This window comes from Heloderma suspectum, chromosome 1 (genome assembly GCF_057233095.1).
Source record: "Heloderma suspectum isolate Gila_16-S chromosome 1, 16-S_ref, whole genome shotgun sequence".
Taxonomy (NCBI): domain Eukaryota; kingdom Metazoa; phylum Chordata; class Lepidosauria; order Squamata; family Helodermatidae; genus Heloderma; species Heloderma suspectum.
The window spans coordinates 425,255,367-425,269,719 of NC_139458.1; the positions used below are offsets into that span (position 1 = coordinate 425,255,367).

At 45.1% G+C, this 14,353-nt stretch overlaps 1 protein-coding gene across 6 annotated transcripts in view; it reads right to left on the bottom strand.

Moving 5' to 3' along the window:
- The window catches only part of CCDC88A (coiled-coil and HOOK domain protein 88A), a 130,290-nt gene that overhangs the window by 66,516 nt on the left and 49,421 nt on the right, over window positions 1-14,353 (bottom strand). For all 6 annotated transcript variants that reach the window (XM_084829275.1, XM_084829274.1, XM_084829271.1 and 3 more), the window contains 3 exons: window positions 10,475-10,556; window positions 9,223-9,381; window positions 969-1,115 (listed from right to left, as the gene is read on the bottom strand). In XM_084829275.1, coding sequence (XP_084685401.1) covers window positions 969-1,115; window positions 9,223-9,381; window positions 10,475-10,556 — 388 coding nt within the window. The remainder of the gene's footprint in view (window positions 1-968; window positions 1,116-9,222; window positions 9,382-10,474; window positions 10,557-14,353) is intronic.

Sequence of the window (14,353 nt, forward strand, 5' to 3'; positions counted from 1 at the left end):
ATTTAAGCTTAACATATATGCAATCTGGTCATCAGATGTAAATGTATATGGCACTATATTATCCTTGGAAATCATAAAATTACCATTTTAACAATTTCAGTAAAGAAAGATTTAGGAGGAGTGCCATAGCTCACTGCTAGAGCACATGTGTTTCATCCAAAATTGCTAGGCTCAGTCCCTGGCATTTTCAGGTAGGGATGGAAAAGATTCCTGTCTGAATCTCTGGAGAACTGTTTCCAATCAATATAGACAATACAGAGCTAGATGGACCAAGTTTTTAACTTGATATAAAGGCAGCTTCATAGGTTTCTATTTGCTATTTGAAAAGACAGAAGTTGAAACAAAAACATAAAAACCAGATGAATTTTCCCATCAAATCTTGTTTTAGAAATGCATCTGACATCATTATGCTATATATAGAAGGGTTTTTTTTTCTGCTTTATATCCCATTTTCACCCAATAAAGTATTGCTCAATTTCAGGGGGAAAGCATTCCCAGTTTGAAAGGCAGTCAGTTACAAAAGTAATTACAACAAAAAACATAAATTTGGTCTACCAAAATTGTGAGCAACCTAGGTCCTGTTCAAAGGCTCATGTTAAATTCTGCAATGATTAAATCTTCAAATAATCTCGGAAGCTAAGCAGGGTCAGCCCTAGTTAGTACTTGGATGGGAGACTGCCTGGGAATCAGGCTTTCTGCACTGAGCAGGGGGTTGGACTCAATGGTCTTGTAGGCCCCTTCCAACCCTATGAGTCTATGATTCTATTCTATGAAATGTAAAATAGAGGAATTCTGGAAATGACAATATTTAAAAATATTTATATGCCACTTTTCTATTAAAAATATCCAAAGCAGCCTACAATGAAAGAAATCCAATTCAAAGAATACATAAATAAAATTAGCAGCAGCCAGACTAGCAGACTGTTTTTTTAAACCTACACATCTGAGGTCTCATCCTGTATGCTCACCATCTCCATATCATGTAGTTTAGCTTTTAACTGTAGGTTCTCCTTTTCCAGTTCATGTAATTTATCAGAACGGGCTCGGGTTCCCTCCAACTGATCTTCCAACATTGTCTTAGTTTCCAACAATACTTGATTATCTTCTTTTAGCTCCTACAAGAATCAGAAAGAAATATGAAACTGATGATTAAGAGAACATAAGAATGTCAATAGAACATTGTAAATAATGGCATGCACTGAACAAAAACTTTAACAAAAACCACTGGCTATGTTTTATATAAAGCTTATTAATAGAGCTGGGTCACAAAAAGTACGACAATGTGAAATACTAGGTACATAATTTCAAATCTTGAGCTAAAACTGATTTAACATTCAGGCTTGGAACCAAATGCTCGTGCAGTGGGACTTCAGTTCATGCAACAGGCCCATGCTCTCCTCCCCCCTGCAGCCCTTAAACCTGCTCTGGAGGGTCTCCCAACATCTGGGGGGGCTGCAAGGGGAGGGGAAATCCATTCTGCCAGTGACCTCCCTTTTGCTGGTGGATCACTCCCACTGGATGCAACCCTCAGAATCCACTTTGGAACCCATGGAAGTAGATTTTAAATTCAAGCACTGAAACCCCAGCATTACAATCATCAAATACAGTGCAGAAACATAGGATTTGATGATAACATCAAACAATGGAGCAATCTGCCCCTGCTGCAGTGTTGGAACTTACTGCCACTGTTAGTCTGATGCATAACTTTTAGACAAACTCCAACCTCTCCCAGGTGTGTTCAACTATGAAGTTTTTTTAATGAATAATCCATGACACAGGAGCTTCTCCTTCCCAACTTTGGGTCATTTAAAAGGACAGCAGTAAATACTTTTGATATGGACAACAACATGAAAGCCTGTCCTTTCTGGAGCATGTTGATAACATTTAATGAACTGAAGCACACAGGTTCCTGATTGCAAGATCCCTGCTGAGAGGTGCAAATAGGAAACAGTCATCTGGTCCCAGACAACAAAGTTGATCATCAGATCTCTCACAATTGGATTTAAGCAGATGATTACAGCTAAAGTGATATTTATTAGTTAAGAATTTCTTAAAGTGAAACAAAAGATAGACAGGTTGCTTACCCGCAACTGTAGTTCTTCAACTGGTCATCTGTGCATCTGTCTGTCTGTCTGTCTATTTATGGGCTCTGTGCCTGTGGAGACTCATTTGGAAAACTTCCAAGCGGAGCAAAGTTTTGGTGGGACTCCCCCCCTTCGATATTATATACTATGTGGGTTCCTGCCTTCCCCTCATTTTCTTAAGACCGCAAAAGGCAGTCTCAAGTCCGAGGAGAAAGACACCTCGGTACCAATAAGAGATAACACTGACACTGAAGTGGGGATGGTGGGAGGGTTGTATGAATTCACAGATGTCCACTCAAAGAACTATGGTTACAGGTAAGCAACCTTTCTTCTTCGTGGTCTCTATGCATCACACATATGGGCGAATAACAAGCTGACTTACCAGAAGTGGGTCGGTGTCTCATGACTGTACTGATGAGAACACAGCCCTACCAAAGGCGCAGTCTGATCGGGCCTGAACATCTAGTCTGTAGTGACTTATAAAAGTTGAGGGTTTAGATCAGGTAGCTGCCTTGCATAGGTCCATGAGAGGAATCCCCCTTGCAAAGGCCATAGATGTCACCATTTCCCATGTCGAATGTGCTCAAATTCGAGGCAGTAGGTCCCTTCCCAAGACTTGGTATGCTTATCAAATAGTCTGTACAATCCATGATCCTAGTCTCTGGGAAGATACTGGTGAGCCTTTACTATGCCCTCCATAGCAGAGGAATAAGTGCTGTGACTTTCGGAAAAAGCCTGGGAGTTATAAAAAGCCAAGGATCTCCAGACATCTAAAGTGTGTATCTTCTCTCCAAGTTCGTTGTTGGAGAAGGAAAAAAGACAGGGAGGACCATTGGTTGATTCACATGGAAGTCTGTCACCACTTTTGGAAGAAAAGCTATGTCTGGCCTGAGTAGTACCTTTTCCTTGTGAAAAAATGGTATAAATCTATACATAAAGCAGAGAGCTCACTTGCTCTTCTTGAGGTCGTAATCACTCCCCCAAAAGCAACCTCCCAAGAGAGGAGTCTCAAATCTATGGTAGCGAGAGGTTCAAATGGAACCAACGTTAAGACTATTAAGCATTAGTGATAAGTCCCATTGAGGAATGAAGTCCCTCACAAGAGAAGCCAAGTTCCTGAGTCCCCATAAAAACTGTTTGAATAAAAGGGTGGATGAAAATTGAAAAACCCTGCAAGTCACCTCTCATTGCAGATATTGCCAAGGCACATACTGTAATAGAGGATTATTACTGTATAAGTGTTAGAGAAAACATAAAATATCTGTGAGTGAATAGTTGTTAGGATCACAATTGTTTTCAGCTGCAAACTGTGTAAAAGCCACCCACTTGCCGCATCTAGTATTGACTGTATGTTTGTTGGTACCGATGAAGGGCAGTTGTCGGACACCGAATCTTCCACACCGTGAGCTTCAAAGTGTGGAGTTTGGGATGACGAACCCGAACTCGGTCCCGAGAGATTAGGTCATCTATTTGTGGAAGCGGAAGACAATGCCCTTTTGCTTAGTCCCTCAGTATTTTGAACCAAGGTTGTCTCGGCCACCACGGGGCGATTAGAATGCAGTCTTTCATATCTTCCCTGATTTTTGAAACTACCCTCATGAGAAGCGGAAAGGGAGGAAAAAGGTAAAACAGAGTTCCCTTCCATTTCAGAAGGAAAGCATTGCCGAGTGATCCCTGACCCACTCCCGCTCTGGAGCAAAAGTTTTTGCCAACCGTGTTCACTGAAGTTGCAAAAAGATCTATCTCAGGTCAACCCCACTTCCTGACAATCGTTTCCAGAATTGTCCTGGCAAATTGCCATTCATGGGAGCACTGGTGAAGGTGACTGAGAGAGTGTGCTAGAACATTGCCTGTTTCAGCAATATGGAGAGCCGTCAGCCAAATGTCCCTCGCAACAACCCAGTTGCAAATGTTCAGTGAGATGAAGACGACTTGGAGAATGGGTCCCCCCTTGCTTGTTTAGATACCATAGAACTGTGGTATTGTCCGTGATAATTTGAATATGTCGATGCAGAAGATACAGCTCAAAGGCACGCAGGGCCTTCCAGACTGCCATTAACTCCAGGAAATTTATGTGGGAGGTAGTCTCTGCAGAAGACCACAGACCCTGCATTTGTAGAGGGCCACAATGAGCTCCCCAACCTAGTAAGGAAGCATCTGTCATCAGGACCCTGGACAGAGGACAGGCGAGAAAAGGCATCCCCCAAATCAGATGTGTGGAGTCCATCCAGGAGATGGGAGAGCCAGGGCCTGCAGGAGAAGCCACCACCACCACCGGGGAAAAGGCGTGCCTGCTGCTGCTGGGCCTGCTGCCGCTACCGCCGCTACCGCCACCACCAGGCCTTCCCTGTAGACTTCTGCCTGGCAGACCGCCAGTCCCTGCAGGACCAGGACCCCAGGTACCAAGCCAGCTGTGCTGCTCCACCTGCCCCTCCCTGGAGGGGCTACATAAGTTGGCTGGCTGAAGTGGCCTGGGAGAGCCAGGGCCTGAAGGAGAAGCCACCACCGGGGAAGAGGCGTGCCTGCTGCTGCTGGGCCTGCCGCCGCCGCCGCCACCACCACCACCACCACCACCAGGCCTTCCCTGTGGACTCCTGCCTGGCAGACTGCCAGTCCCTGCAGGACCAGGCCCCCAGGTACCGAGCCAGCTGTGCTGCTCCACCTGCCCCTCCCTGGAGGGGCTACATAAGCTGGCTGGCTGAGGTGGCCTGAGAAAGCCAGGGCCTGCAGGAGAAGCCACCACCACCACCGGAGAAGAGGCGTGCCTGCTGCTGCTGGGCTTGCTGCTGCTGCTGCTGCCGCCGCTGCCACCACCACCACCACCAGGCCTTCCCTGTGGACTCCTTCCTGGCATTATTTTTAAGGGGATTTTTAATTGTTTTGTTTGTTTGTTTGTTTTTCTGGGGGATTTTGTTGTGTTTTTAGGAGTGGGTAGCCTGCCTGATAGGTGGGAGCGAGGGGGCATGTGTCCACCTGAAGGAGGCAGTGGGGGAAGTGTTGGGGGCCAGAACATACCAAGGCTAGGCGGCAGGCACTGGCGGAGCGCTAGGGGCAGGCCATGCCAGGTAAGGGGAACAAGGGAGAGATGTGTAATATCTGTCCCCTGCTCCGGGCCTGTCCAGAGCCAAAGGATGGTTGGGGGAGGCGTGACCCCATCTTCTGGCCTTTGTTTGCGGCTCTGCAATGCCAGGTCTGTTACCCAGAAAACCTCCCTCATCCATGAAATGATCCTGGATGAGAGTGCAGACCTGGCATGTATTACGGAGACCTGGCTGGCCGAGGCTGCTGCTCCAACCCTTGCAGCCATGTGTCCAGCTGGATTTTCACATGCACAGCAGCCGAGGGCTGGGGATCGGGGAGGGGAAGTGGCTGTTATCTACCGAGAGTCCTTGGTCTTCACCAGACCCCCTCTCCGGGAGACCAAGGTTGCTGAATGCATGTACTGGAGGTTGGGCCCGAAGGGCAGTCTGGGGATTCTGCTCGTGTACCGTCCACCCCGCTGCACGACTGACTCCCTGGCCGAGGTGCTTGAGGTGGTCTCTGATGTGCGTGTACAGTCCCCTAACTTACTGGTGTTGGGGGACTTCAACGTACATTCGGAGGCCATCCTCACAGGAGCACCTCGGGACTTCATGGAGACCATGGCCTCCTGGGAGCTGCACCATATTCTAACTGGGCCTACCCATGTAGCCGGTCATGCACTAGACCTTGTGTTTGTTTCTGGAGAAGCGGGGAGTGATCTGGAAGTCGAGGGTATATCCACCACCCCCTTGTCATAGTCAGATCACTATCTGGTGACGTTGGATTTCTCGGTTCCACAACCCCTCCGCAGGGGTGGAGGACCCATTAAAATGGTCCGCCCCAGGCGTCTTATGGATCCAAATGGATTCCTGAATGCGCTTGGGGATTCTCTGGGGCACGCCAACGGCCACTCGGTCGAGACCCTGGTGGGTGGCTGGAATGCCGCAATCACTGGGGCATTAGATCAGGTGGCTCCGAAATGCCCTCTCCCCCTGAACAGGGCTCGGACTGCACCATGGTTCAATCCGCGGTTACGAGTTCTGAAACAGGAGGTGAGACGGCTAGAGCGCCGGTGGTGGAGGTCTCGCTCCAAAGACGATCAGACACGGACTAGAGCTGTATCTTCAGCCTATCACGTGGTGGTGAAGGCAGCAAAAAAGGAATATTATGCTGCCTCTATCGCGTCTGCAGAGTGCTGTCCCAGGAGGCTGTTCCAAGTGGTCTGGAGCCTGGTCGGTCCTGTGGCTCCGGAACCACTGGAGCATTCTAAGGCCTCCTGTGAGGCCTTGGCAAGGCACTTTGCAGATAAAATTGATCAGATTAGGTGTGTTACTCTGCATGCTGTGGATACAGTTAGTGAGCAAGAGGCGGCCTGTGGCAAACCGGTTTTGTGGGATTGGTTCCAGCTTCTTCCTCCTGATGAAGTGGACAAGGTGCTTTCATCTGTACGGCCGACCACCTGCTTACTTGATCCTTGCCCATCTTGGCTCATTATGGGCTGCAGAGAGAGACTGGGTGAGGGGATCAGGGCAGTAGTGAATGCCTCCCTTGAGGAGGGAGTGATGCCATTAGCCCTCAAGGAGGCAGTGATAAGACCGCTCTTAAAGAAGCCCTTCTTGGATCCTCAAGTTCTGAACAACTTTCGCCCAGTCTCAAATCTACCATTTTTGGGCAAGGTGATTGAGCGGGTGGTGGCAGCGCAGTTGAAGGCACAAGAAACTGATTATCTAGACCCATTTCAGTTGGGCTTCAGGCTTGGGCATGGGACAGAAACGGCCTTGGTCACCTTGGTAGATGATATGAGGAGGGCTTGGGAGAGGGGTGAATGCTCCTTCCTTGTTCTCCTCGACCTCTCAGTGGCTTTTGATACCATTGACCATGGTATCCTCCTGGACCGCCTGGAGGGGTTGGGCATTGGAGACACCGTATTGTGGTGGTTCTGGTCCTTCCTCTCCGGCAGGTACCAGAGGGTAGCACTGGGAGAGGAGGTTTCGGACCCGTGGCCACTTACTTGTGGGGTGCCACAGGGTTCCATCCTCTCCCTGATGCTATTTAACATCTATGTGAAGCCGCTGGGGCCTATCATCAGGAGGTTTGGGGTGCAGTGTCATCAATATGCGGATGACACGCAGCTCTACCTCTCATTCAAATCTTCACCAAGGTTGGCCGTAGAATCCCTGTCCAAATGTCTGGAGATGGTGAGTGGCTGGATGGGGAGGAATAAGCTGAAGCTGAACCCTGACAAGACCGAGGTACTTTTGGTGGGAGACAAGAGGAGGCTAGGGGATGTTGACCTGGTGTTGAATGGGGTACGGCTACCCTTGAAAGACCAGGTCCGCAGCCTGGGGGTCATTTTGGACTCCCAGCTGTCCATGGAGGCTCAGGTGTCAGCTGTGAGCCGGACAGCGCTGTATCAACTCCATCTGATACGGCGGCTGCGCCCCTTCCTTCCCGACCATCTGCTCCCATCGGTAGTACATGCCCTGGTCTCCTCTCGTTTAGACTACTGTAATGCGCTCTACGTGGGGTTACCCTTGAAGACGGTTCGGAAACTGCAGCTGGTACAGAACGCAGCGGCTCGCCTGATTAAAGGCAGCTGCCGGCGAGATCACATCACTCCAGTGCTGAAGGAGTTGCACTGGTTACCAGTTGTTTTCCGGGCCAAATTCAAGGTGTTGGTTTTGACCTTTAAAGCCTATATGGTTCTGGCCCAGCCTATCTTAAGGAGCACCTCCAGCAGCACCAGACAGGCCGCTTAACAAGATCAGCCTCGGATGGCCTTCTCTCTGTCCCATCAGCCAGGACAGTTAGACTGGTGGGGACGAGGGAGAGGGCCTTTTCTGTGGTGGCCCCCACTCTGTGGAACTCCCTCCCTAGGGAACTCTGTCATGCCCCCTCTTTAATGAGCTTCCGTCGTGCATTAAAAACGTGGTTGTTCAGGCAGGCATTTGGGGTGGGTTAGGGTATTTTAGAAAATGTTTTTATTGTAGAATTTTATTGTTTTAAACTGTTTTATTGTATGTTGTACATCGCCCAGAGTGGCTGGGTGACCAGCCAGATGGGTGATTAATAAATTTAATAATAAATAAATAAATAAATAAATAAAACCCACCACATCAGGGTGAGAGCTACATTGTCTGGTACTGTAAGGCTGACCAAAAAGGCATTGTTGGTTGCGTTGAAAATCGGAGTGAACCAATTTTGTAAAGGCCTCATCTGCAGTTGAGCCGATTCTACGACTGACACTGTTGCTACCATGTGGCCCAGCAAACACTGAATGTTGCATGCCCTAGTGCAGCGCTCGAAAAAAACTGAAGTGGCATGGCTGACCAAGTCTTTGAGGTGACTTGAGGGAAGATACACCAGGCCAGTCCTGGAATCAAGTATAGGTCCTATGAACTGTACTCTTTGCGTGGGAGCCAAGTGGGATTTCTCCCTGTTGATCCTGAGTCTTAGTGCCTGCAGGAGGTTCAGAACAACTACAATAGCATGAGATAGATTTCTAGGCTGATGGCGAATTGGAGGAATTTCCTGTATGATTCTTCTATCGCTACGTGAAAGTATGCATCCTTGAGATCGACTGTGGTGAACCACAAGCCCCTTTGAAAGAGTAGTACAATTGTAGCTAGTGTAGTCATTCTAAGCCTCTTGGTAGTGATGAATTTGTTCAGGACCTGAAGATCTAGAATGGGTCGAAGGCCCTCATCCCGTTTGGGTACGGTGAAATACCTGGAAAAAAAAGCCCTCTGCACTGAGCCTTGGATGAAGGCGTTGAATCGCTCCTTTCATTAGAAGAGATTTTGTTTCCTCTCTTTGGGAGGGGTTCCTGCTCAAACTTTGCTCAGCTTGGAAGTTTCCCGAATGAGTCTCCGCGCAGGTGCAGAGCCGATATGTGCAATGCACAGAGACCATAAAGAACTTCACAATGCTAACTGTAGGGTATTGTGAAGCATTCTTCTGTGTATACATACATTTAGACTTCATAGATAGAACAAGATCAGCACAAGCATATAATTCTGCCCCAACCACAGCAAACTTGGATTCATCCAAAAAACCTTAACATTGTTGGTAAGACATTGATACAACCTTTAACAAGAATGTTTAAGTTTCAAGTCACCTCTACTCTAGCCTTGTAGAATTCGATATCGTGCAGCCTCTCTTTATATCGGCTGACTTCACTTTCAAGCTTGTCCACCCGGATTGCCTTCTCTCTGAGAGCATCAAGTTCATCCCGGTACACCCTGGCAGAACGGGCATCCGAAAGCAAATTCATATTCTAGAGAAGAAACCAAAGTTGCATTTTTTAGTATTTATGGAAAGTTAAGATTTTGCAGAAATAAGATTGACACTATATATTAATACTGAGTAATATTGGGCTAAGTTTTCATGGAAGTTGGGGAAATTAATGCAGGGAGTGAGATACATAAGTTATTCAGAATTCTGATAGTAGTAAGAAGCAACACAAGATGTATGTGGATCCCTGTAAGAAATCTTTTTTGCTGACAGCAACATAATTGCATACCATTGTAACAATGGTTGTATCTGTAAAACCTGCATATAAACAATCATTTCTGATGGTTTTGTTTCAAATGTGTCTGGAGGGTTTCGCCTCATCTCTACACTGCATTTCAGATGCATTCATTTCCTTATTGACAACATAACAGATAATTAAGATAATATTTGATTATTCCAATGTATTAGACTTCTGTCTTACACTTCTGCAAATGTGGTGAGAGAGCCTCAAGGTTCCAATGACCACCGTCAAAGGAATTCTGATGACTGGGTTGTCGTCACTGACGAGTTTCATAGACATGCTCTGCTTGTGACAGAGGTTATCAGGTATGATTTTGTTTGTTAAAAATTAAAAGACTATAAAAGGAACCCCTAATTCCTATTTACTATCCAGAGAGAGTTAGAGTAATTGCTGCTAGATTAAATACAGATATCTGCAGTAATATTTTTTTGAATCAATTATTTCATTTAACTGCTTTGTACTGTCTCTGTGTAGTTCAAATCTTTGGCCCACCAGAATTACATTATACTGTAACACACATTATTCTTGTAATAATATAGCTGGAAAGGATAGGCAGAATGTGGAAAGCAATTTCTATGTGGAGAAGAAAACTAGCACAGACCCTTGTCATCTGACTCCTTTAAGTTGCGTCCATCAGAAATAGCCCTTAAATTAATTTGGTTGCCATAACTTCAATTATGTTAAAAATACACTTCAGAAAGATCTTTGGGGCAATATTTAGTTGTAAACTTGCTAGTCCTTGCTTGGAACATATATCACTGATGAAACTGACAGACACAAACAGGTACACTTGATCTGAGTACACAGCCTGAGAAGTGATCTTGCATTTCCAAACCTCTTGTTGCAGTCTCTTGAATTCAATTTCAATCTGTTCCAGTTCTTGTTTACAATCCAATAACTGTTCAGTCTTCTCCTCGCTTAAAGACAAAGAAACTTAATTAAAAACATAGAACTACTTTACATTCCAAAAACATAAACAATAACAACAGAACTACATGAAATATGCTGTCCTCATCACTCACTCAGGGGTTAACTACCTACATTATTATTACTTTAAAAGAAAGAAAAAAACTTCTGAAGGGGGCAACTGTGAGCGAGGAAGAGGTAAAATAGTGCTTAACTCTCCCCACTCTAAATCACACCCTCCAGTCGCCCTCGGATCCCTGTAACAAGGCTCCTGCCCTCCTCCTGCTAGGTCAAATACATTCTGAACCTAATGTGGAAGGTCTACGGCAGGGGAAGAGAGAACTGAAGCAAACAAGAGATGAAAGGGTTAAATACTCCCCACATCTCTGCTCCCTATCACTGTCCCTTCCCAAAGCAGTTTTTTTCTTCTTTTTAATGGCAATGCAGCTCATGAATTTGCAGATGGTGTAGTTGTCTCCTCACTCAAAAGTTATAGTGCCACAAGCTGAGAGGTGTTTTGGTTCACTAGTCACACTGCACATCAGCTTTCTTGCTGCTTCACTTTTCTTTAAATTCAGCTCTTTGGTCAATTATCCCTGCAGCTTTGCAACCAGAACCAGACTTGCTCTCTACCAGGAGTTCAAAGACTCTTTGAAAAGCAACACCTTCTCCAGACTGAATCGTCCAATGAGAGCTATTACTTCGGGGGGGGGGGGTGCCTATAATCTGCAGCAATTATAGCCTTTATTTCCATGTAATCAGAGATTTCCCCTAATTCCTGCACATCAAACTGCAGGTATAGAGGATGATTAAAATGTTGGCAGCCCTAGTCAAAGATCACATTATATATGCTTTCCTTTTACTGTCTACTGATCGTCTGCATGACAACAGGATGTAAAAAGTAGATTCTCACCCACCATAATTAATCTCCAAGGATGGGTAAAGAAATATTCTCTTCCTATGCTCATGCCATTTTTAATATTACATGATAAAGAATCCAGTTTTATTATGAACACTTGTGAAGTAAATTTAGTGTAAGTTCCATCAAAACTAAAATGAAACACCCAAACTATTCAAGATGAGAAAATCACATTATCTAAATTGGACATCACATTCGAGATTTGAAAGTGTATACATAGCTGTAAATTTCATAACATAAGGTAAGTTTCAGAATACACATACATGTTTTATAATAAGTGTGGCTTAAACCAATTCTATAGTTTTTATGAAATAACTATCACTGAAGCATTTTAAGAATCTTCATTCATAACCTAGACAGCAATGAAGCACATTGACTGGGTTCACACGACATGACAACTCACCATGGGCTGCATGCCATGGTGGGTTGCTGTGTCATCCAAACTCAGCACATTCTCCACAGGGTGGCTTAATTTTTGTGAACAAGCCACCCTGGGAACCCATGGCTTGTTGTAGGGTTGTTCATACCCATAGTTGGTTTTCGTGTCATCCAAACCCAGGAGAGTGATTTTATCATGGGTTGCTAGAACCACCTACAGAGCCACTTGACAAGCTCGGCCAAAAACCCAGTGTAAGTACTGCTGGTGCCCCATTCACTCTCTCCCGTTCAGCCATCCTCTAAGGGTCTTTTTTTTTTTTTTTTAACTGTCTGGAATATTTCTGCAAATTTGAGGGCTGGAAGTAAATGAAGGGGAAATTTGTGCACTTGCAGTAACTGTGAAAGGAGCAGCGAAAAGGGGTGGTGGTTAATATTTCCCCTTTCTGGGGCAGCTGGACACTCTAGGAAGTGCTGAAAAGGTGAGGACACAGAGAAATATCAGTTCAACACTTAAAAGTGAAAGGATCACATTGCCAAGGGAGAGATATTGTCCTGCTGACCTTTTGGTGTACTAATTCTGTTTGCCTTTCTCCCCATTTTTGGTGCTTCTGAATTGCACTAGTGGATCTCTCCTTCGCAATTGTGAGTAAATCAGCCCATATGCAGCCACGCCTTGTCAATTTCCTTGTATGTTATGTATTCCACTTCCGCCCCCCCCCCCCGACAGCTGAAACATACAAGGAAATTGACCAGGCAAGACTACACATAGCCAACAGGCAAAGCATACTCTTGTGGAGGACTGATACCCCGCCCCCAAGAATTATGAACACATTTACATACTGCCAAAAAAAGAAAAAAAGTGGCAGATGAAAAAGGGGTAGTGATTGGAGCAGGGAAGGGGCTGGGGCAAAGAGACAAGATGGGTTCTGCCACAAAACCGGCTGGAGGACTGAGGGGAAAGTGGGGAGGTGAACAAGCCATGGCAAGCCTGATCATCTGTCGGGCATACTGTGATTGTTCAGCGAACAACCAACCCACTATGGCTTATTTGCAGGGTAACTTAGTGCGATGTGCGAACCTGACCATTAAGTTGTATTCGGAGGGTTGCTCATGTAATGGGATTTTTTCACCACCTCCTCACCACTGCAGCTTCCTGCATTACCCACTGCAAAAGATCAAGGAACCCTCAGGAAAAGCTGTGGGGGCTGCAGTGAGAAGGGAGAATGACCCAAAAGCAGGCATTGGCAATTTGAATAAGCTGGCTATGCCCAATTTTTGGCAGTAGTCTCCTCTCACTGTACCTTCCCATACCACATCTCAGGCCTTTCCTAGGGTTCCTTGGCTCTTATAAGAGGCTTTTAGGGGCATGCAGGGGATGCAGCAGGGAAGAAGGTGGAAGGAATGCGCCATTATATGTTTTATGTTCTCTGCTTGTTTCTTGTTATTCCTGATATCATGAAAGAGAAACATTATCTAAGCACATCGAAAATCATCTGAAATTAAGAGGTTAATGATTTAATATCTTCAAAAGCATTTACATCCACAGAGAACCTATGGAGTCAAAGCAAAATAACACTACATAATCTCACTGAGTTGTATCTAACAGTAGTTTTGCCTTAGTGAAAAGCACTTCCAGTTGCATAAGTCAGGGCACCTGATTCCCCCCCCCTCCACTTTAGGCCCTTTCCCACCAAAAAGTAGCTCCCGAGAGCTGAGAATCTTTCCAGAACAGAATATGATACAGCACAGAGGGCTGCAATGTGTGCATGGGGGGGGGGGGGGGGGATCAATGAAAATTGGATGCTCTAACTTCCACAAACAAAAGCTTTTTCCACTACGGCAAAGTAACTTTTGGATACAACCCCTTGTAAACTTCAGATCAAGGGAAATTAAGTTGCTCCTAGGGGATCAGAATTGCATCCCTTTTCATAGCGGATGCACATGTGATTTCTCTCTTCTCCCATTCACAAAAGGCAATCATGTTGGACTAGTAAAACTAGCCCTTCTTCTAATAAGTGAATATGGGCAAAACAAGAAATTATAGGGAAAGAGCATCATCCCCCATTGAGCCTGCAACACAAAAGCAGCAAGATCTACAATTGTGTGTTAGTATTAAAAACAATACTATCTTCAAAAAATAATGTTGTGGTAAAGCGATACAAATACAAATGCCTCACTCACATTCACTAACTTTCAAGACTACAGCTTTAAATTATAAAGGAATTAGAACTAATGCAACTGAGAGGATGTTCAGAACAGCTGAAATCTGATGTTTAATGCAAAAGATTTTAATAATCCCTTTTGAATCTAAAAAAAATATGGGAAGTTTCATTCAAAATTGTTTACTATTCATTTTTAAGTATCATAAAATAGAGTACAATGAAAATAGTCAGCAATTAAACTGTAAAGTACAATTATTACAAAATATACATTTCTATACATCATACTGAAACTTGAGTTAATTAAAGGAACCATCTTAAATTATGACAAAAATTATTTGTAAATAAATCC